Source organism: Symphodus melops (assembly GCF_947650265.1).
Source record: "Symphodus melops genome assembly, chromosome: 13".
NCBI lineage: Eukaryota > Metazoa > Chordata > Actinopteri > Labriformes > Labridae > Symphodus > Symphodus melops.
Genome location: NC_136703.1, coordinates 1,032,513 through 1,055,898, shown reverse-complemented (window position 1 = coordinate 1,055,898; position 23,386 = coordinate 1,032,513). Strand labels below are relative to the sequence as shown.

The window sequence follows — 23,386 nt, the reverse complement described above, 5'->3', positions numbered from 1 at the left end:
TAACGGCCTCAGGAGAGAAGAGAGACCCGGAGCAGGCGTCCTGCTGAGTGACAGGTGTCAGCTCGCCATATATGGGCGAGTGCTGTGTACACATCAGCATATATAAAGTTTATAATCACATTCAATCAATTAAAAAACAATTTGTAGAAGGTGCAAGTGCCGATCATTCACCTTTACATTGTATGGGAGCTGCTCTTAAAAACGGCAAATCTGTACAACGTATTACGGTGCCGCGCAGAGAGAGAGAGAGAGAGAGAGAGAGAGAGAGAGAGAGAGAGAGAGAGAGAGAGATGCAGCCCAGTGCTCACGTTGTTATAGAAAATACAGTGTATGCTGCAGGATTCTCCTGACGTGAGTTCACAGCCCACGTAATCCACACAAACATGCACAACAGCGCACACACTCCACAGTTTAATGCGTGCACATATATTAGGCTACTACAAAAAGTTTAAAGTTTTAATGGGATAGAGGACCGACAGACGTAAAGCTTGTGTTTCTGTTTGTTTCCAAACCGCGCGTTCCGTCTTTCCCCACTGCGCGCGCACACACACACACACACACACACACACACACACACACACACACACACACGCACGCGCACACGCACACGCGCGCGCGCGCGCGCTCTGTTGCAACAGAGTTGGATTTATAATAAATAGTATGACTACATATATTAATACAGACTGTCCGGTGTCTATTACGCGCAATCTAGAGAATATAACAGAGGATTCCAGCAGATCAAATCATTAAATGTTTGTCTGCGTATATAATATTTGATGTTAAACACCCAGAGATTTAAATCATCAATAATGAAATGCTTTTGTGTCTGATGCTGAAATATTCAACGTGTCTGTTCGATGGTTTCTGAGGTTGTGAGAATAATTCACCAAAAAACACTATGAATAATCAAGCCACTTACACTGTGCACCTGAATGTGCGCCGCGCAAGTTACAAACTATTGCAGGGAGGCATCCTGTCTGTTCTCACTCACTACCACGTATCATTACACCTCTTTAATCATGTTTTAGCCTGTTTTTTGTGCTTTAATTCTTTTGTGCTGCCTTCTAAATGTTTGTTTGTAAAGTGTTTTATGCTCTCGGTGCAAGACAACGCACAGGGGCAATAAAAGCTTCATTCATACACGTACGCATGAAGCCCATCAAAGCAGAATAACAGAACACGACTCTCTTATGTGACGTCATATGACGCGTTGTTGAAAAAAAGCGAGTTCTAAACAGCTACGCTAAAAACAGCCACTTTCTCCTCTAAATTAGAGCACTTATGTGTTGAAGAATATACAGAACATTGATGTACTTATTCTACAGCCTTTATCAGACAACATGAAGTGTTAATCTCAACTTTTTTTAACCTGCAATATGCTCTTTAAAGAAAAATACGAGAAGAACGAGGAACAATGTCTCTGTCTCTCCTGTCCGTCTGCTGTGTGTATAACCACCCCCCCTTGCTAAGTGAGTACACAACCACAAGTCTTCACCAATGATATCCGGCTTTAACAGAAAAAACTAACCGTCTCCCATCTGGTCCAATGACGAGCCGGCTCCTGTCGTGCACTTTAAAGAGCCGCGACCGACACATCACTAATGTTTACGACACGCTGCACATAAGGAATGCTTGCTAATGTCGGCAGCCTATCACACCAGTCTGTGCCAATTTTTTGTTTCGTGTCATAATTTTAATTTGACGGTGACATGTAGAACTTGAATCCCTGTCTTCTTACCCGAGTACGTCACCATGGTAACATCGTACATTTCCGCAGTGCTGACCATGGAGGGACAGTTTGACTTTACACCTTGTACATTAAACGTGTTTCAATAAAATATTCCCACAGCTCGTGGCGACTTTAGAAGCTTGCCGCCATTATTCAAACGTCTTCTTCTTCTTCTTCCGTTTCTGTGAGCTATAGCGCCCCCACCATTTCCGGTGGCTAACTTTATCTTCCTCCTTGTGTTTTTTTTTCCTTACGCACCTTAACCCCCTAATGCTTTTTATTTTGAGGGGGTTTTTTATACGTTTTTATTGGTCTTCATGCTTCACTTTATTCAGTTTGATATCAGGTCTCATCTTTAAAATCAGAGCACTGCGGTCACTTTATTCTTTAGTATTCATTATTTTATATTGCTAAAATATATTTTGAGTCTGTTGTTGCCATACACCACTATATATATATACAGTATATTTCTTATTTACTGCACTATAGTTCTGTTAACATCTTTAGTCCGATCACGGTCCACTTATACCTTCTTCTGTATTTCACTTTGTCATTTTGTACTCACATCTTGACACTTTATTCTTTTGTTGACACTTTAGTTAGACAGATAAAGTTTTTTTGAATTGAATTGAACAATAACAAAAACAGTAATACGATGCGTCAACTCATTTTTGTAGTCGACGTAATCGATGATGTCGACTAATCGTTGCAGCCCTCGGAGGAGGAGGGGCTTAACTTGAGTGTTGCGTTTACAAGCTGTCACAAAAACATGCTGCCGACTCGAGATTTGAAAAAGGAAGTGTTTTATTGAAGCGTTTTCACTTTCAAACATCCTGAACTGCCGCTAAACTAAAGGCAGGCTTGGATTTGATTCTGTGGTACCAACATGAAACATGTTAAGATCAGATGTTTATCAAACAGCAGCAGGAGTCTTTGTTGAATATGGAGGCTTATGAGAACGTCCGTAAAGTGGCTGCTAAAGAAGCGTCCTGCCTCCTCTGAGCTCAGTTTGTCTTTCAGCTCTTTCTTCACGAGCTGAAAGATGTCAGGATCTTTTAAGTCCAGCCCTCGGTTCACCTAACATCACGAGATCCAGCCTGGCCCCCAGCTGCCTGGAGTCAAACCTCCTGAGATGATCTGTAGGTTTGTTCGAAACATCAGCGTCCTCAGATTCACTTTATAACGACTGATGGAGTCCGGCCACAAACTCCTGATAGGACGGCTCTGGGAGGAAACAAACAAAGAGTTATTTTACATACAGCTGCGACTTCTTCAACACTCGGCGGTCACACACCTGAGTCTGGCTCGATGAAGGAGTGTCTGATGAGGAAGTCCAGGATCACCATGGCACAGTTTGGTTTGAAGTCGTCAGAGGTCAGAAGCTCCTTCACCTGAAACGAGGAAAGTTAAACCCTCCCCCAAGTTCATGATCCTGAAAGTCTCTGAATCATGTCTTTGCCCAGAGAGAACATTCAGGAATAGAAACCTCGTCTATGGGCAGCAGGTAGAACTCTTGCACCTCTTCGTCCCCGACTCTGGGCTTGAAGTCCGGAGGGAGCTCCAGATCGAAGACAAACTGACTTTCTGGAAACACCTCTCCGTCCAGCTCGTACGTGTAGCTAGAAGACAGAAAGAAGTGGTTATACATGGAAAATAAACGTTTTCTCTTTGTAATATTCAAAGGTAAAATGTGTAGAAGAAGTCCAGTACATGTCACACGTTGGGACCAGTCCTTCAGGGGCCCCCCTGAGTGAGTATGTAAAGGCCCCAGGAATGTGTTTTTAGATCAGGGTTGAAATAAAGGAGTGTGTTCATGGCGAGGAAGGTTTCGCTCTCTGTGACGGTGAACGATGTGTTCGAGCTCTCAGAGGAGGGAAACATCATGACGCTGTGTTTTAGAACAGGTTGTGTCACCTTATCGTGGTCACAGGTTTGGCCTTCTCAGCGATGGCGGCGGGGATACACGCCTCCTCCTCACATTCTTTAACCGCAGTGTGTTTGATGCCGACGCCAGCAGCCAGACCCCCCGCAGCCTTCAGACACCACAACACATCAGGATCCATCATTTCTACCACGTCTCCAGACGCTAACTTTAAATCAGCATTAGAAGATCATGATGTCACAAGGCGGCTCTGGTGGCCTAGTGGTTGGTTTGTGTGCCCCATGTACAGACCCTCAGGTCTGGCACCTCGGGTTTAAATCCAGCCGCTGGCTCCCTCTCTCTCTCTCTCTCTCTCTCTCTCTCACAAACTTCCAGCTCTACCCCCTGCGCCCAAACATGTAATATTATTACCATGGCAACAACACTACTACCAAGTCCTAGACTCTGAATATATTTTATAATATCTATTGTGTTAAATAATTTTATAAATATTTTTTACATTATATATTTCTTGTTTTCAAAACCAAAAGTGACAAACAAACTCATGCACACTGTCTGAACTGGATAAATGTATTTTTATTTGAGCAGCAGAGACAGCGCTCTCTCTCTCTCTCTCTCTCTCTCTCTCTCTCTCTCTCTCTCTCTCGCTCTCTCTCTCTCTCTCTCTCTCTCGCTCTCTCTCTCTCATTGGTTTAAGATCCGACAAACGATCTGTAGTTTATTTATTTTGAACATTACTGAATGCACACATGTTTAATGTTCCAGATAAATCCAGAGAGTTTGATCTCACCACGTGGTCCAGCATTCCCGGGTACGTCTGCTTCGTAGCGGAGCGCCGCGCGAGCCACATCCGGACCTCGCCGCTGTCGCTCACAGTGTAACCGTTAACGTGGACTCCGTACCGCCTCACCCCAAACAGACCTGCAGACAGAGCAGAGTCACCATCAGCACCCAGAGCCAGGAAAAACCCCCTTCATGAAATCCTTCACACAGATCTCACTGACCGACCTGTCGCTGCTCTTTCCATCCACATCAGAGGAGGGTCGGAGAACTTCGGCATCACGCTGTACCTCTGAAAGACGAGGAGAATCTGATGAGCAAACCTTTTCCTAAAATAAAAAAAGAGTTGTGACGCAGAGTCATGTGAGGATTTTCTTAACATCGAATGAAACCTCCACTGTTTCCAAGGACTCTGATGGAAAACAGTGGATCGCTCCCCCCAGGTAATCAGCGAGTCTTTGACCCAAATGAAGAGGTCTAAGTATGTGTGGGACTTGTTCACAGGACGGACTGTGAGATTGACAGGTGGACTCTCAGCTTCAGCAGAAAAGCAGGCAGCCAGTTGAGGTGTCTCCTCCTAGACGTCTCCTTTGGGAGGTTTACTGGGACACTGAACTAGGAGGAGCCCCTGAGGGAGATCCAGAGTATCCTCAGAATCCCCCCCAGGAGGAGAAACTTACTCCAGCTGTTTCAGCAGACGAGTACATGTATGAGTGAAGAGATGTTATATCTACAGCCTGCTTTGAATCTTCCCTCTTTTCAAATATAACTCGCTATAATGAAATACATTCAAACAGAAACGTCAAAGTCTCATTTTTGATGTGTATCCACCTGAGGGACAACAGGTGTGTTAGTCTCACCTCATTCCTCCATCCTTTCAGACAGGTGAAGGTGTCCTCTTGTCTTTGAGTCTGCAGGACAGCATCCACAGCCTCGGACCTCTTCTCGTACGAGTCCAGACTGCTGCACAACGACACAGCGCCCCCCTGTGGCGGACCGAACACCTGCGGGTATCGCGCCAACACTGAAGCTACATGAGGAGGGATCCAGCCCACCTGAGCCCCGCCCACTTCAAACCTGAGGCAGGTAGCTCGACAGGAGCCTGCGAGTCGAAAACAGAGAGAAGTTTAATGTGTTTAATCACCTTTTCACAGCATGTTGTTCCTTTAACACGAGTCAGTTTACCTGCTGAGTGAAAGTTGTTCATGCGGCGGAGGAGCTGCAGCATCTTTTCTGACCACACGGAGTGAGACATGATGACACGCAGAATGTAAACAAACTTCAAGAAGCTCGAATGTAGGAAACTGGCACCGGCACTCCAACGCATGCGCAAATGTTCTTCTTCTTTTTTGAAAAACAGCTTTCAGTTAGCGCCCCCTAGTGGACTGGAGGGAGGCTCCATAGGCAAACGAAATGAAAAATAAATAAATACTGTATATATTCTCAAGTATGTCTTCCAAGCCTGTTATTTACAAGAACACTATCAACTGTTAATGTGTATGTTGAATTGTTTCTCAAATAATTTAAGTTATTATATTATTATTGGGTTATATTGATGCAGTGCTCCAGAGTTAGCTTGGAACAGTCCCTCCAAAGATTTAAATTAAAACATCACATATAAGGATAAAGAATATGATTATAACAGTAATTAACACAAACACATTTAATAACTTTAAAATGAATAAAGTTAAAGAACAGACGACCTCCCGTGAACGCTAGGGGGCGACGACGTCACGACCTACAATAAAACCACGAAGAAGAAGAAGAAGGCATAAACATCCATACATTAGTGACTGATGTTTGTTTGTGGCGACGTATTTAAATATACTCAACAAGTCTTCATCAGTCATATTTAATTTAATTTAAATGATGATGTATAATAATCCGACGCTAGCTCGATGTAGCCGTTAGCTTCTCTCTCCTTTGGTGGAGCTATGCTAAGCTAACGTGCTAACTGCCAGGCTAACGGTTACAAACGTTCATGTTTTTTTAACCCCATAAAGAAAGAAACAAAACTTTTCAAACATCTATTGTTTTTATACTAAAGACTAAAGAGGTAAGTTGTGTTTATAATCTTTAAAGCCTGTTTAGCCCTCATATACAGTCCAATCAAGAAGGCTCACAGAACTCCATTGAAAACCTGAGTGATTTAAATTCCTCTCAAATTGTTGCCAGACTGTTAAAAGCAACCAAGAGTTGAGACGTTGACAAGTTGCATGTACTTTCTATTAGCTGTACGGCAATGCTGCTTTACAGAGAAGAGAGGTTAAATGTGTTTTTAAGAATAAAATGATATAAAGAGAGTGAGCCAAACACAGTGTGAGAAGAGGGCAGATTCTCTGTGGGATCAGCTGAGATGCTGCTCTGTTTGTCAAACCGCTTTAAAGAAACAGCTTTTACTTTACTACAGATTAGAACACTAAACACCTACTCCTCGTTGTTATTCCTTCTCCTTTTGATTTGACATGTATTTATATATTTACGCTTCTTTTGGAAACCTTGTCTGAGTGAACGGAAACTTCTATTTTGGGCCATTTATTTTTTTAAGCACAGAGAATCAAGAAGCAGCACAGAAAAGGCATGAAACGTGTTTTATAAAATACATTGTAAAATCATAATATGCAGAATCTACAGTGAGTGTAAATGAGTCCTATCTCAGTGTAAGATGTTTAAATAAAGAATGAAATGAAACAGTATCCACACTAGTTTAAATACTAATGATTGCAGTCAAACTCCTGCACATTCATTAATGAGCCCTCCGTCCAGCGTTCATCCTCATCATGCATGTCAGTGTCTCCTTTACACACATAATCCCTCTCTTCATTTTTCTTTGTTGAATTTTATTCACACACTTTGCTTTCTTAGAAATAACACGTGCAACACGCAGTGGGCCCCGTCAGGGAGGGAAATGTGCACATTTTGAGCCTCTGTTATGGTTTAAAGTTTGTCGTCCCTCAGGGGCCCGTTACTGACCTGAGGCCCCAAGAAGTTGCCCGCTGAAAAGCAGCATCTCTGTGCTCAGGTACCGAAAGGTTGCCGACATGTTTATGCTATTTGATCCCCAGCTCCTGCTGCCATGAGTAACCCTGAGTAGCTCCCTCAGCGTTGGCGGCAACGTATGAATGTGTGAGTTACTGAACGTTGGTGTAAAAGAGCTTTGACTTATCAGAAGACGAGAAAAGAAATATACAAGCTGAAGTCTGTTTAAAATTTTCAACTAAAACTTAAAAAAATCAATCTAATAAAATCCATCCTGACTGTTGAGCCTTGAACAACTACACTAGTTTATCTAGAGCTTGATGTTATTTAGGACGATGCTGTGATTTTGATCTGCCTTCTTTACCTCCACTCTGAACGATGTTTGATAAACCTTCTTGAAGTTACAAAGAGGAATAATAATGAGTTTTCCTCCCTGATGTTCTTCTCTTTGTTTTGAAGCTCCATCTGTCGTCCATGGCGTCGCCCGAGGTCAGCAGCATGCCGGAGATGAGCGAGGTCGTGATCGTCACCATCCCTCAGTCGGTGGAGGAGGATCTCCCCTCCGTGGTGGAGGAGGACAAAGCCGTGCTGGTTACTGCAGAGCTGAACACTCAGCCGGGGTGACCAAACACACTTCTTCTTCTGCAGGAGATTCTTCTGTCTGTGAGGTTGTTTGTGAAATTAAAACTCTTTGACCTCCAGGGAGGAGGAGCTCGCAGTAGCGCCCGAGGAAGCAGACGAGTCTGAGGCGAGCAGAACAGAGTCCCTGTCGAAGGAAGAGGCCGTCATCGGTAACGTAGAGTGGCAGATCAGTGAATGTCTCCGGCGTTTCAAACATCAAATCATTTTCTGAATGAGGACGTCTCCGTCTCTGTAGTGAAGCTAACTGAGGAGGTGGACGTGGAAGCTGACATCTTCTACCCGATCACCTGCGGAGACGCCAAAGCCACGCTGGTCTGGAAGAAGTTTGTCTGTCCTGGGATCAACGTGAAATGTGTCCAGGTGAGCCCGATGCATCAGTCATCCTGTTTAAAACAACAAAGCGTGACATTCACATCACATTGAGGTTTTCTTTTCTTCTCCGTGATCTTCAGTTCAACGAGCAGCTCATCAGCCCGAAGGAGTTTGTGTGTTTAGCAGGAAAATCCACCCTGAAGGACTGGAAGAGAGCCATCCGCCTCAACGGCACCATGCTCAGGTCTGGACTCAGAGACTGTCGAGGAGCCGGTCTTACACTGATTCAGATCTATTTAAAGCAACCTTGTGTTTACTGCTGATAGAAAGCTAAACAGCTCAAATAAAACCAGGTTTAGTAGCTGTAATATTTGTCTCCAGGACTTCACACTAACTGTTGTTCTGATTGGTGAACCTGCTCTCTGACCTCATCATCTCGTACGAATACTTTCTAGTAATCGTTTTGGTTTTGTGTTAAATTGTGGTTGAGAAGCGCCGAGCTTCATGACTCGACCGTCACTCAACGTCTGATTCTACAAAATCTCCCGTCAGTTATCAAAAAGCACCTTTATGAACTGTGTCCTCCTGTGACCTTCATCAAGGTCACGACTTGGAGCTGCTGGAGCTTTTTGACCTCTTCAAGTCTTTCACTGTCCGTGCACATGGGAAGTTCATGAAGTTGTCAAGTTTCATAAAACCTCCCTAGATGTCATTAATGTCTTCAGTGAAATTTACTGAGAGCGTCGGGTTAAATCTGCGCCTCCTCGCTCTCACGGGAAACAGCGAGCTGGAGAGACGGCGTGGCGTTGAGGCAGCTCTGGTTCGGTCTGTCCTCTCCAAAAAGAAGAATAAGTATATGAGGATGATGGTTCATCATCAGACAGACTCTGAAACAGCTCTTGAAAACGGCCTCAAGGTGGAGCTGTTGGATCACAGATACTCGGTCCTGATGTCTGACGCCTTAGTTAAACCTTTCTCCATGTTTCATTCTCAGGAAGATCATGGACTCAGGTGAACTGGATTTCTACCAGCACACCAAGGTGTGCTCCAACACCTGCCGCAGCACCAAGATCGACCTGGTGGGAACCAAAGTGTCCCTGAGCAGCGACCAAGCTGATCTGGTTTCTGTCACGCCCTCCTCGGCCGACCGTAAGTCCCTCTGTCGGTTTGTTCCAGGAAACAGAACCGCCGACCTTCTCTGGTCCAATCAGATCCAGAATCTAAAGTTAGAAGGAGGACATACTGGCTGCTGCATTGTTGTCAGAGAAGCTTCAACACAGCAGGTTTCCTTCATGATCACACAGGAAGAGAGCAGCTCTCTGATTGGTCCTTTAAGAAGTGTTGGTGGAGGGATTATGATGCAGCGGATATAGATTAATTATCAGTCTGATATTTGATCAGAGTATTTTTTTACTGTTTTCTGTTTATTGAGCATCTTTCTGGTTTGTGTTTCAGTGAACGGAGCCTCAGCCTCTTTCTCTGATGCATCAGAGGAAACTTCAGAGTGGGTCACCGCCATCGGAGGTGATCCTCAACCTACACACACACACACACACACACACACACACACACACACACACACACACACACCCACACCCACACACACACAATATCTCCCAATTTCATATCAAGCTCTCTGAGTGGTGTTTGACTCTGTCCATTAATATCCTGTGTGTGTGTGTGTGTCTCCAGAGGACTCTGTGGCTTTCTGGCGTGGGGTTAAGGAGGCGGGGCTTCTGGACGAGGTGGTGGAGGACTTTCAGAAGGAGCTGCAGGAGGTGCTGAAGGGGCTGCAAGAGAGAGTGTGTGACCCCCCACTGCAGGTCAAAGGTCAGAAACATGAATACACAGCCGTTTTGGACGCCCCTGGGTTTGCCACATATGAGAGCAGTTATCAGGTGAACAGGTGTTGCAGCGATGGAAGCGGGCAGTGGAACTGCTTCAGATAGAAGTGATTGTACCCGAGCTAAAAAGCCTCTGCATGTTTCTAATAAGCTCCAGCAGCAGAAAGCTGCTCAAACTAGGATCAATGTTGGAGATGAAACATGGAGAGAGGTTAGAACGCAGAAAGCTTTACAGACCCATGCAGAGCTGGCTAAACACTGAAGCTACAGTGTCCACCACATGCAGAGCTGGCTAAACACTGAAGCTACAGTGTCCACCACATGCAGAGCTGACTAAACACTGAAGCTACAGTGTCCACCACATGCAGAGCTGGCTAAACACTGAAGCTACAGTGTCCGCCACATGCAGAGCTGGCTAAACACTGAAGCTACAGTGTCCACCACATGCAGAGCTGGCTAAACACTGAAGCTACAGTGTCCACCACATGCAGAGCTGGCTAAACACTGAAGCTACAGTGTCCACCACATGCAGAGCTGGCTAAACACTGAAGCTACAGTGTCCACCACATGCAGAGCTGGCTAAACACTGAAGCTACAGTGTCCACCACATGCAGAGCTGGCTAAACACTGAAGCTACAGTGTCCACCACATGCTGACCTGTGTGAGAGGAGGGGGGAGACAGCTCTCTGTGATGATTAGAGTTTAGACTGCAGTACTCATTTTAAACACTAGGGGGTACACAGAGGTAAATGATGCTTCATGCTAACTTGTCTGACTCTGATTGAATTTATTTTTGATGTCTTTGTTCTTTAGATGCCGTTTTACTCAACAACATCGTGCAGAACTTTGGGATGTTGGACCTGGTCAAAAAGGTTCTGGCGAGTCATAAGAGCCAGATGGACCGCTACAGAGAGCAGTACACTCGCAGCCTCGCAGGTCAGTGAATAAACCTGAGCAGATCACAGCCGTGTCACCGTCAGGCTGCAGACACGACGTCAACATGTTTCACTTTGTTCTCTGCTCTGTCACGTTCAGTAACGACTGCACCTGCTGTCACGCTGCGTGTCATTGAGTTAACTGAACACGTTGTGCCTGCTGTGACACTTTTACACATCAGGCTGTCTCCATAGAATTCAAACGTAGACTGTACGTGCTTGTATTAAAACTCAAGCGATAAAGAGGTTTAATAATAATGAACAGAGGGGGAAGTCCTCGGCACTGAATGTCGGGTTTTGTCTTATTTTGAATCATTAGAACTTGCAGGCAAAATGTCCATGACTGATTGTTTTTATTTTCTTATTGTGTCATGCATAAACAACAACATACCAAGACGCCATGATTCAAACGCAGAGACCAAAGTAAACACTTAATAATAAGAAGAAGAACACAAACATGGCCGACCACATTTCCTCCCTTCCTCTCTTTGAGTAAAGTCGTGTTGTACTTTTTTTTTCGAGGGTGAAAAAAAGAAAAATAATTTGATGTTTTTTGTGGTGCAGCTCTCGAGCAGCAGTGTGACGAGCACAGGAAGCGGGCCAAAGAGCTGAAGAGTAAATCTCAGCACCTGAACAACGTCCTGATGACCCTCACCCCGGTCCCCGCTCCCCCCGCTCCCAAACGACCCCGTCTCACCCGCGCCGTCTCTGGCCCCGCCTCGGTCAACGCCACCCCCACTCAGATCACTCTGCCTCTCAACCAGCTGACCAACCTGCCGCTGGGGAAGGTGCTGACTTTTTCAGGAGGTCAGTCCGGGACCAACCTGGGCGGGTACACCTTCCTGACCTCGCCGCTCTCGGGGTCAGAGCTGGCGAGCGACACCGGGAATCTGACGGTGCTCTCTACGGCGGCGGGTCAGGAGGGCGCGGCCGTCAGCTCTGCGGCCTTCGTTAAGCTGCTCGGATCGCAGTTCCAGCTGGTGACGCTTCCCGCCGGGCTGCAGGGTCTGACCACCACGCAGGACTCCGCCATCCAGCAGCAGATTGGCATCAGTGTGGTGGACGCCACGGAAACCACCGTAGACATCCCGCAGGAGGAAAACCAGACTGAGGGTGAAGAGGAGGGTCAGACAGAGGAGGTGAGAGAGGACGAGGAGCAGCCAGCTGAGCAGCAGTGACACTCACACAGATGTTCTCGTCTCTCTCCTCTGACGCCTCGGACACCTTTTGACTTTGACGTTTCATCCGTTGTGCTTTTTTTGTTACTTACCTGATAAACCTTCCTTTGTAGACGCCTCTGCTCATGATGCCTCTGTTTGTGCTAGAGCACAGTCTGTTTTGTTGTTGTTGTGATTTTACTGTAAATATGCCTTTTTTTAACTAATATATTTGATACAGCTGTATCAAAGCATTCGGGATTCATTTGTCTCAACGTAAAGGGCTGTGGGTCAGTGGGTCATCTCTCAACCAGAAGGTCGGGGGTTTGATGACCCTTAACCCCAAGCTGCTCCGCTGTGTGTGAATGGACGACTTGATACAGGTGGAGCCTTCACACAGCCGACTCTACCATCAGTGTGTGAATGAGATTTGAGTCGTCAGAAAGCTAGAAAAGAAATCTACAAGCTCAAGTCTGTTCAGCATTTTGAACTAAAACATGAGAATGAAACCTTTATAAAATACATCCACAGCTAGGTTTTCCCTTCATGACATCACAAAGGGCAGTAGCCCCTCCCCCAGGTGGGTGACACTCCCACAGCTAGGTGTTTGTTCTGCCCTCTGAGTCTGCCTTCTCACCGTAAACAATAGGACATGGAGCCAGAAAGCAGCGAGTACACCCGAGCCCTTCCAGAGAGGGGGCGTGGTCAGACACAGCTCATTTACATATTTAAAGCTACAGACACAGAAACAGCCTGTTCTGAGCAGGGCTGAAATAGAGGGGTTTATAGACATGATCAAATACAGGATCAGAGTGGATTTACAACAACACACTTCACACACATGATGAAGAGGAGCGAGGACACTGATTTCACCTGAAGAAGAGGAGATGTGAGCATCAGTGTGCAAGTGACTCGTGATTTGTGTTTACTTTAAACTTGGTTTTGCAGGATTCGGTCCCTTTAATTCATCTGTCCTTGTCCCTCATCCTGGTAGCTTCTCTATCAGATCTCTTGTGCACCAGGTCCAAGCGGGCTCCACACCCAGCAGCCCCCGGTTTCAACAGGCACGACGCCTCTGCAGGATTTGAATGTAAACATCAAGCTGGTTTAGAAAAGTCTGGAGATCCAAAACAAACCCTCAACATCTCAATCTTTGAAATGTATTGACTGTTTACTATTGAATAGGTAGAGTACTGTTTAGAGCGTGACCCATGTACACAGGCTATAGTTCTCAAAGCGGGTTAGAATCCGACCTGTGACTCCTTTCCTGCTTGCCACCCCCCCCCCCTCTCGCCCCGCCCAAAAAACACAATTTAATTCCTGCTCAGTTTGAATTTAGTGAACTTGTCTGCTGTTGACCAAATATGGGCAAACGTGCCTCTCCGTTTCTGCCCACCAGATGGCGTTATAATATCACTTTAGTGTTTTTTTTTAAATTGTTAAATTCAAAAAACGTAATTTGTCCCCGGGGGGCCATTCAGGACTCAAGAGTGTCGCTGGTCAGTTGTGGCACAAACCTTCAGACTGATGGGACAAAAATGTTGAACCTTCTTTATATTAAATATTTGAATAATTTGAGTCATAAAGGCCACGTGCAAGTTACAAAACATTCAACAAGTAAGGTTTAAACTCTTATTTTAAGCCTTATTTGACCTGGGCTCATGCTCAGCTAAATCTCAATAACAAATGTTTTTTTCACCCAGAAAAAACCCAGAACTGTCCAATGAAATAGCGTTAGAGTTATTTAGTTTGGATGATAAAATCAGGATATATTTGGCACTATACTATCCAAACGTGCATCTCGGGATGTTAGGTAAATATTTACGTTTTCGGCGCATCTTTTTTTGTGTAAATCAGAGAAGCCTGTGCAGCCTATGAAGAGTTGATCTAAATGATGGACAATAAATGAAATCAAAAGCTGCATATTTTTGAACTGGAGTTTGGTAGGATGGCACAGAAAGAAACTTGACTGAATAAAGAGGCCTCATGGTGTCTAAACAAATAAGAAAACGTTTCCATTGGTTGTTTTATTAAACAAGCATCCTTTATTGAGTGACAGACGGAGGTGCCAATAACACACAGATGGATGTTGTTACAGAGAAGGCAGCCGATATAAGCAGGAGGCAGGCAGATGAGACTTTGGGGATAAACGGAAGTGAACCTGCATCAGTTCTTTTTCTTTTCTCCTCCAGCAGGTTCGTCTACAGACTCCCGTCATCATAGGAGTAAAACGGCTCCTCCACTGAGCGCACTGAGATTTTGAAGTGTCGGCGCAGAAAGCCTCCGTACCGCTTGTCCCACTTCATGTTGTTTAACTTTGGCCGGACCCTCCGCATGAAGCCTCCGTAGCGCTTCTGCAGCTCCTCGGGCTCCTCGCCCTCCTGCTCCGCGGAGCTACTCCTCTTTGTCTTTGGGCCGAATTTGCGTAAAAAGCCGCCGTAACGTTTCACATAATTATGCAGCATCTGATCGTCCGGTGCGTCGTCCGCGTCCTCCAGCGCGTCTCTCTCCTCCAGCCTCTTCAACAAGTCCTCGTATTTCTTAGGCAGCGCTCCTGCTTTCATGATGTAATTCTCGCGCCACGGAGAGCTGAAGATTTTGTTCTTGTTCTTGTCGATCCTCTTGATGAAGCCTCCGTAGCGTTTGACCAGGTCCGCCTGCTGGCTCTCCTCCTCCGCCGCAGCCTCGTCCTGACTGAAGTCCGCCAGCGCCGGAGCCCGGCCGCAGCTCTCCAGCTGCCCCTCACACTCTGCGCTGCAGGACTGCAGGAGGACAGAAGAGAAGGATGAGACCAACCAGCACTCATGCACGCGCACACGAGGATACAGCGAAGTACGTTTGACATTGTTTTATGCAATTTAGAGCCAACTGTGCAAATTAAACCACTGATATCTTCACAGACACTCAAGTAATGAAACCAAACTCTCTTTACCAGAGCTTTTTCCTGATTAATTAAAATAATAAAGCTGCTTCAGATATTCTATATGACATGTTGCGCTTCACTCTAACTTCATATTTGGTCTTTTACGCGTGAGAATTTAGGGAATTAAAATCATGAAAAATAAAGCAAAGGCATCCCAAATACACGCGGAACTTTTTGCACAGTAGTTTTAAAATAAAGTGAATCAGGTTCCGTGTCTTTTGTTCTTCTCACCAGGCTGCTGAAGGCGTCGTCGGAGCTGAGCATCTGTTGCGCGCATTTCTGACACTGTGAAGAGCAATCTGCGTGGATGGAGGGCGGCAAGCTCAGCATCAGCACCAGGAAATACCACTCCATTCTTCAGCAGATCCCTGACACAAATAAAGACACCCAGAGAAACACAAACAAATCAAACAAACCGCGAAAAAAGAAAAGAGCACAATATCAATATAATACCGTTCAGTGATCAATAATCGTGATACAGTAAATGTGACTTTCAACATTTCAGATGTAGTCTGTTCAATAGCTACTCATTAAAGATCAGTTTTCACATCAAGAGCTGAGCGCTGTGTGCTAATTGTGCACCGGAACCGAACCACAGTCTTTCCCAACTCTGATATTAGAAACCAATCAGAAGAAAGCAGAGATGAGTTCTAGATCAAAGTGGAAAAAATGAATCCGAGACTAAATAGTTGTGAAAGTACCTCAGGAGTTGGACAGTTACTTCCAGCCGTGTTAAGTCTCTCAGAGGCGCATCCACCATCTACTGTTCTCTCGATGTCTGCCCTCCAACTTTTGAGTTCCTCCTGCGCGACTCGTCGTCGTTCTTTTTATCTCCGGAGCTTCTGCGGTGTCACGAGCGGCTCCTGTCAGGGACCAATGGGAGGAGAAGATCATGCGTAAATAATCCAACCGGCACCGCCTCCCCGCTTCAGGAGGTTTATCAACGCCCACACACACACAAGGTATAGAAGCAGCAGCAGCAGCAGCAGCGCAGCATCCCGTCAGCATCATCTGCACCTTCATCATCATCATCATCATCATCATCACTATCTCCTTCATCATCATCACCATCATCATCATCACTATCTCCTTCATCATCACCATCATCATCATCATCATCATCATCATCATCATCATCATCATCATCATCTCCTTCATCATCACCATCATCACCATCTCCTTCATCACCATCTCCTTCATCATCATCCCCATCATCATCACCTTCATCATCATCATCATCACTATCTCCTTCATCATCCCCATCATCATCACCTTCATCATCATCATCATCACCACCATCTCCTTCATCATCATCATCATCATCATCATCTCCTTCATCATCACCATCATCATCACCATCATCACCATCTCCTTCATCACCATCTCCTTCATCATCATCATCACCATCATCATCACCTTCATCATCACCATCATCACCATCATCACCATCATCATCATCATCACCATCTCCTTCATCATCATCATCACCATCATCACCATCATCATCATCACCATCATCACCATCATCATCATCATCATCACCATGTCTCTGGGTCTGGAACGCTGAGAGGCATCTCACTGACAGTAAAACACAAACTGGTTCATGTTTTTAAAGTCAAAGCTCCGAGGAGGAAGCGAGTTCATCTGTGAGCTGGATCCAAAATGTCCCACATGAGTTTATCCTTTTTACAAATATTTCTTCATTTTGTAGTTTTATAGTTTATCAACATGAGGACGAGATGATGTGATGAAGACTGTGACCTTCACGTACGAGAAGCCAAACATGGAGCCAACAGCCTGCTTGTTTGTGTAACCAGAAGAAGTGCAGAAGCTGCTGCACAGTTTTAAACATGTTTGAATCATATGAAAGAAGAGCAGTCTAAAGGAGCAGTCTGTAGCTCCACCCCCTGGTGTTTGTAATGTGTACTGCAGTCTAAACTCTACTCATCACAGAGAGCTGTCTCCCACCCTCCTCTCACACAGCTCTGCATGTGGTGGACACTGTAGCTTCAGTGTTTAGCCAGCTCTGCACATAGAGACACTGTAGCTTCAGTGTTTAGCCAGCTCTGCATGTGGTGGACACTGTAGCTTCAGTGTTTAGCCAGCTCTGCATGTGGTGGACACTGTAGCTTCAGTGTTTAGCCAGCTCTGCATGTGGTGGACACTGTAGCTTCAGTGTTTAGCCAGCTCTGCATGTGGTGGACACTGTAGCTTCAGTGTTTAGCCAGCTCTGCATGGCTCTGTAAAGCTTTCTGCGTTCTAACCTCTCTCCATGTTTCATCTCCAACATTGATCCTAGTTTGAGCAGCTTTCTGCTGCTGGAGCTTATTAGAAACATGCAGAGGCTTTTTAGCTCGGCTACAATCACTTCTATCTGAAGCAGTTCCACTGCCCGCTTCCATCGCTGCAACACCTGTTCACCTGATAACTGCTCTCATATCTGGCAAACCCAGGGGCGTCCAAAACGGCTGCGTTGGGAGTCGTACCGAGAAGTCGTCCTTTGGTCCTAGATTTTCCGAGGTGTGTCGCGCCTCTCAACAGTTTTTCCATCAACATCAACAGTGGATTTTGACCAGTGAGCAGTTTATTTATTGACTTTTCTTTGACTCCATGTTGGGGATTATATGTTTATGTTTACACAGACTATGGCATCAGGATGGTTTGTTCTGCAGGGATTACACACCTGACCTAAACAGCAAACTTCCAGTTTTTATACCTGAGCTGAGACACAGACCTCCCTTTAAGAAATAAAACATTTAGCTGACTGCACAACAAACATGCAAATGATCTCTCAGAGCTCAGAAAGAGACTCTTAACACTTGTTTGACTTTTTCAGATTTAATTGTGCACATGGTTCCATCTTTCAACATCAATGAACCTGTGAGAGTTTCAGGCACGTCGATGTTTCTCTCACATCTTATATTTACAAAAGGTACAAAGCAGAGGACGCGTGCGTCTGTCTCCTCGAGGTCCGTATGCAATCTGTCACCAAGCAGCGATGTATATAGAGCTACTCCTGTCTTTTATGTAAACATCTTCTCCTCAGCACACATGTCTGTCTTTCATGGGCTCCTCGATCTCATCAATACCTTCAGGTGGCTTTGTGTTGGAGATAAGCAGCCGAGCGCGCTCTGTGCTGTGACACTTCAGCATCGTCCCGTTTAAAGGTTGAATCCCATAGAAGCTGCTCAAGGTTAAACTGCGGGTCGTCTTCCTGCTCTGTAGTCGAGACCTTGGGCATCGCGCTGAATGAGGGTCAAGAATACAACGTTCACATGTTCAACAATCATCAAGGACTTCTTTATCGTCCTCGAGGGGCAATTTTCTTTACAGCCAGCAGAAGCACTCAAACCATCAAATTATACGAGAAAATAAATGAAATGCATCAGAAAACACACTTCATAGATTGAAAGGGAAATAATGGGAATGCATAAATAAATATATTTAGTTGTCACCGCGGGCTGACAGAAGAGTCTGCTTGTTCTGCATGTTGGAGGGATGTTTCTGAGCAGCGTCCACGCAGGCTCGGCCGGCAGCGACCTCGGCAGCTGTTCGAGGTCTTAAAGCTTCGAAAGAGACGACAAAAACGGCGTCAGTCACCTTCGTTGTGTTTTGGACGTTCGCTGACATGGGGGGGGGGGGGGGGGTTAGGGTTAGGGTTAGGGTTAGGGTTAGGGTTAGAGCATTTTGTAAACTGGCAATATGCTGAACCAACTTTTAAAAAACTGCACATGCACCAGGCGGACGACAACAAGCTCTGTTTCTGCTGCTTCATCTTTTTAGTTTCTCCTGCAAAGTGAAGATTTATTAAAGCATCACTTAGCACCACCCTGAGCGCTGGGGACGGACGGCCCAAAGGTGATGTCTTACGTTTCATTGCACAGGTATACTGTTGTCAGTGGGGAAACTTCTACAGATAGGCGGTGTCGTGGTTTGGTTCTGTCTCATCTTGTTTTAGTTTCTGTCCTTGTGTGATGGTTTCCCTGTTTATTTCCTGTGTTGTGTTTTCAGTCTTGTCTTTAATGTTTCCTGTTTTATTTTGTAGATCTGGTTTTGGTGTTGTCAGTGTTGGGTTTTACTTTGTACCTGTCCTCCAGTGTTCCTGTTTTGTGTTCTTTGTATGATTGTCCTGATTGTCCTCACCTGTCCTATTAGACTCACCTGTGTCTGATTACCCCTTGTCTATTTAGTCTCTGTGTTTTCCTCAGTCCCTTGTGGGTTCATTGTCTTTGGTTGGTGTCGTTTGTCTCTTGTGCGTGTGCCCTGAAATTGGATTTGGATGTTATCTGTTCTTCGTTTTTGCTCGACTTGTTTTTATTGGAACGTTTTGGATTTATTAATTAAGTGAGTTTGTTTTTGGCTTTTGTTTTAATAAATCACCTTCTTTCTGCAATCGGGTCCTCCCCTGTTTCCTGCCTCGCAAACGTGACAGGCGGTGCATGTCTGTGATCCCAGAGAGCTTCAGGACCGTTCTGGATCAGAGGAGTCCAGAGCAGTCTGCATCTTCACCATCCAGAGGTCCCAAACGTTTTACACAACTTCTTCAACTATCACACAAAAAGCAGAACAGAAGTTTGTCCATGAGGTAAATGTTCTGCCCATACAGTTTGTATTGCATGATGATATAGAGCTAATAAGTTTGACTGTGAGAAAAGACATGAGAGGATGAGAGCGAGCCGAGCAGCAGAGAGTCGAGGTGCTGACGGCTCATCGCCACATTCAGATGCATAAGAGCAGAAGGCTGCACAGAGCAGAGACGGCTTTACAGCGCTGTGTTTGAGCTTTAAATGTCATCTGCATGATTTCACCGAGAAGTGGACTTTGAGTTAGCTGTGAAAATGTACGCATAATTTATGTCTCTGTCGGCAGCCACGATCCCTTCTCAGTGATTTCTGCCCTCCGCCTGTCAGTCCCTTCAACACTTTGGTCCAGAGGAAGACAGTCTCAGACTTCCTGGACTGCAGGCTGTGAAATAATCATCAAACACCAGCGATCAGCCGAGGTGTTTAGGTGGAGAAGTTACAGATTGACACGTTCCAGTATTCAAACTTTCAACCGATCTGCTCGTCTCCCTGTTCTCGTACGAACGCTTGCTGCTGTCCCTCCACACTGAAGGAAGCAGCCTCATGACGGAGTCACAGCTCCGACTTCTACTCGGCTGTGTGGTCGCTTATTTCATTCAGTCACTTTTTCAGTGGTGCATTCTGGGAGGATGATCTCTGAAGGGCAAACAACTGAAGATTCACAAAGAGCTTTTGTTGGATCAGCGGCGAGGTACGTTTTCTTTGAATTATAAAAAAAAAAAATCAGTTTTTCAGGAGCTTATTTGGAACCTTTGAAAACGTCACTTCAAAACCCAGAAGTAAGAAGCCTGCCTGAAGTCGTCACGAGGAGTTTCTGTTCTCTTCGGCCTTTGTTTGAGTCTCTTTGCTTTTCAAGGACGGACGTTGGAGGAAGCCGTCGGGACCCGGGCGAGCGAGTGAGTGACTAATCTCTTCCTGAGCCATGTTTAGAGATAAAGGACACAGGTTGGAGATTCTTTTTTTAGTCTCCACGATCTTTTGTTCCTCTACATGGAGACCGACGGGTCTCAACACAGCCCGCTACACCAAACCATTAAGCAGCTGGCATTGATCTCTAATGGACTTATAGTGAAGTGACAGTTTCTATGGTTACCGTGGTTACCCGATATGTTCAGGAAAGCCTGGTGCATTAAAAAAACACAGTTACACCGCGCCCACCTTTCAATCAGGTGGACTACACACCTGTCAGCGTGACGACTGACTGTATTATTTATGACTCTTTGCCTGTGGTGTGTATGTGACTTCCTGTGGTGTGTATGTGACTTCCTGTGGTGTGTATGTGACTTCCTGTGTTCCTGCAGCCAGCCTCAAGCGGACACTCCACGTCCTGCAGGCTTCATTTTTTTTAAGACCGGAGGTCGCCACTTACGCTGAGCCTTCGTCGCCCCCTGCAGGTACGGATGTTGACGACACTCAGGCGTCCTCCATTAACATTGACACCCGATGTGAAAAACACTGTGGATGTTTCCTGTCATGGTCGGCATCATAATCTCTGTGCTGTGTGGTTTGAGCTCTCGCACTGATCGAGGACTCGGCAGGAGACTCGACGCTACTTAAATCCTGATTTCCAGAAGTGGAACACAATAAGAGGGAGGTTGGATTTTCTCAGTCGCAGGGTCAGGTGTCTGCACTGTAAACCTGCACAGATTTAATTGCTCGTTAAGCAGTCATCTGGTCGCCACGCGGCTGACGAATGAGTCAGTAATGATGGTGAATTAATGCTGATCAGCTAATGTACCTGAGTGACTGAAAACTGCTTTCACTGATGTATATAATTCCTGATATTAAAGCAGCCGTTCTCTTGTATTCATGGTTACTTTTAAAGAAAACTCCTCTGTATGTGATTCATCTTCACCTGTGACTGGTCCGTTAAGCGTTTGAGCGTCACAATAAATCTCATTTTTAATGAGCTTTTGTCACTTTGCCAAAGGTTCCTAAGCAACCTGAGAGGGATCCTTCTTTGTGCCGCTCCTCCTCCTTTCTGTGGATCTTCATGTTTCTGTGTCGACTGACAGAGGTGAGGCTGCACGCTCTCCCCGGCTGTCCCTCCCTCAGTCAGCAGCAATCACTACTTTACACCTAAGCATGCTCTGTGTTCACGTGGTCATTGAACAAGGCGAGCTGACTGGTTTACTGCACAGACTGTACCGACTGTGTGGGGATTTGGGGCGAGTGACATGCCGAGGACACATCGAACACGTGTCTGATTTTAGAGATCTGCTCGAGGTTTCTGACCCTTAAAGGATGATTTTTTTTCCACTGCACGTTTGCTGCATGTTGTTTCGTGCTCACGATGGATCAGTGTCTGCAGATCAAAAAAAAAAGAAAAAGTTTTATGAATGGGCGCTGTGCACAGAAAGACTGACAAAGAAACAAAACGAGATGTAAACACAACAAATTAAAAAACGGGGAAAAAAAAGCCCAAAAGAGACGAGCAATAACCACGAAGACCGAACGACCACTAAAATACGCTAAATGACCACGAGGAAACGGACACAACAACGTCCACGTTTAGTCCAAGCAACACGGTGAGGCTTTAAATGGGGATCAGCTCGACGCAGAAACATCCTCTTTTATGAAACACCTTCATCATCATCATCATCATCATCGTCAGTGTGAACGAACCTGCAGGGATCGAAGGTCCAGCCCTGAAATCATTGACTCGCCTATACACGCCTAACGACCAGCAGCTCCACGCTGTAATTGTGCACACGGGGATCATCGGTACAACATGTTTAACACACGCATGTGTCCGTGTTTCTGCTGAAGACAGTCACACAGAGGGAGGAGAAACCGCCTCTTTCCATTTCCTCCCGATGAAAGCTGCTCAGCGAACCAAGAAGGACGGCGTGTAGAAAGTACCGCGATCCTCCACGTTGTAGTCAGAGCGCTGAGAGACGGAGACTGGTGGCGTTTTCCTTCTGAGCTCAGTAGCGGCGTGGAGAGACAGCGGTGGTCTTGATTTAAACTCCGGACTCTGTCGAGACGAGACCAAGTGAAAATGTTTTCAAGACAGAGACCGAGACCTTCAACAAGTCTCAAGCCCAAGATCGACTTTCAGTGGACTGTAAACTCGGAGCAGGAAGTCCTGGATCCAGATCGTGTAACGGTAATGGCGACCCAGAAGTTGGCCAGAGGCCGACGTCGTCACAGGTTCTGACATAACTGTGATCAGATTTCCTGTCTGCATCACTCAGAGGATGTGGAGCTGAGTGAAGACTCGTCCAGAACAGTAAATACCTGCGAGCGTCTTTAAGTGGCTCTTTCGATGATCCACTTGTTGATTGGATTCGAGATCGCTGGATGCTGAATCACGAGCCTGAAGCCTGAACGGGAACATAGAACTAAAAAAAGTAGAGCGAGCGTGGACATGAAACTACGGAGATAAAAATAACACTGACATTAGCTCTCCACGTCCCCTGTGTGTGTGTGTGTGTGTGTGTGTGTGTGTGTGTGTGTGTGTGTGTGCGCTTTTAATCAGGCATTCTGGGACTGTTTGAGTGTTTGAACATTAGTCATAACTCTGATGTGTTTGTCAAACCGGTTTCTTCTTCTTCTTTGTTTTCTTGCTGTCGGAAGACGGCGAACCGAATACGACTGTCGATGTTTCTGTTCAGCGC

At 45.7% G+C, this 23,386-nt stretch overlaps 3 protein-coding genes across 6 annotated transcripts; 1 reads left to right on the top strand and 2 right to left on the bottom strand.

Moving 5' to 3' along the window:
• Positions 1 to 2,515: 2,515 nt before the first annotated feature.
• On the bottom strand, positions 2,516 to 6,761 carry tpk2 (thiamin pyrophosphokinase 2). Of its 3 annotated transcripts, none has more exons than XM_079359575.1 (9): positions 6,515 to 6,761; positions 5,577 to 5,787; positions 5,252 to 5,493; positions 4,620 to 4,683; positions 4,402 to 4,532; positions 3,644 to 3,762; positions 3,249 to 3,348; positions 3,024 to 3,120; positions 2,516 to 2,953 (listed from the first exon to the last, which is right to left on the bottom strand). In XM_079359575.1, the coding sequence occupies exons 2-9, from the start codon at positions 5,716 to 5,718 to the stop codon at positions 2,907 to 2,909; spliced, it is 942 nt and encodes a 313-aa protein (XP_079215701.1). In that variant the 5' UTR covers positions 5,719 to 5,787; positions 6,515 to 6,761; the 3' UTR covers positions 2,516 to 2,906. The 3 variants fall into 3 exon arrangements, with proteins under 3 accessions (XP_079215701.1, XP_079215699.1, XP_079215700.1); XM_079359573.1 differs by having other exon boundaries at positions 3,216 to 3,348; positions 6,515 to 6,760; XM_079359574.1 differs by having other exon boundaries at positions 3,216 to 3,348; positions 5,577 to 5,776; positions 6,515 to 6,760.
• Positions 6,094 to 12,395, top strand: gmeb2 (glucocorticoid modulatory element binding protein 2). Of its 2 annotated transcripts, XM_079359571.1 has the most exons (11): positions 6,094 to 6,447; positions 7,457 to 7,517; positions 7,830 to 7,990; positions 8,073 to 8,161; positions 8,248 to 8,372; positions 8,465 to 8,568; positions 9,319 to 9,473; positions 9,780 to 9,848; positions 10,017 to 10,154; positions 10,982 to 11,104; positions 11,668 to 12,395. In XM_079359571.1, the coding sequence occupies exons 3-11, from the start codon at positions 7,845 to 7,847 to the stop codon at positions 12,279 to 12,281; spliced, it is 1,563 nt and encodes a 520-aa protein (XP_079215697.1). In that variant the 5' UTR covers positions 6,094 to 6,447; positions 7,457 to 7,517; positions 7,830 to 7,844; the 3' UTR covers positions 12,282 to 12,395. The 2 variants fall into 2 exon arrangements, with proteins under 2 accessions (XP_079215697.1, XP_079215696.1); XM_079359570.1 differs by lacking the exon at positions 7,457 to 7,517.
• A 1,887-nt stretch (positions 12,396 to 14,282) lies between these two features.
• Positions 14,283 to 16,168, bottom strand: pdyn (prodynorphin). The gene is made up of 3 exons (XM_079359576.1): positions 15,885 to 16,168; positions 15,415 to 15,551; positions 14,283 to 15,022 (listed from the first exon to the last, which is right to left on the bottom strand). The coding sequence occupies exons 2-3, from the start codon at positions 15,535 to 15,537 to the stop codon at positions 14,462 to 14,464; spliced, it is 684 nt and encodes a 227-aa protein (XP_079215702.1). The 5' UTR covers positions 15,538 to 15,551; positions 15,885 to 16,168; the 3' UTR covers positions 14,283 to 14,461.
• Positions 16,169 to 23,386: the final 7,218 nt, after the last annotated feature.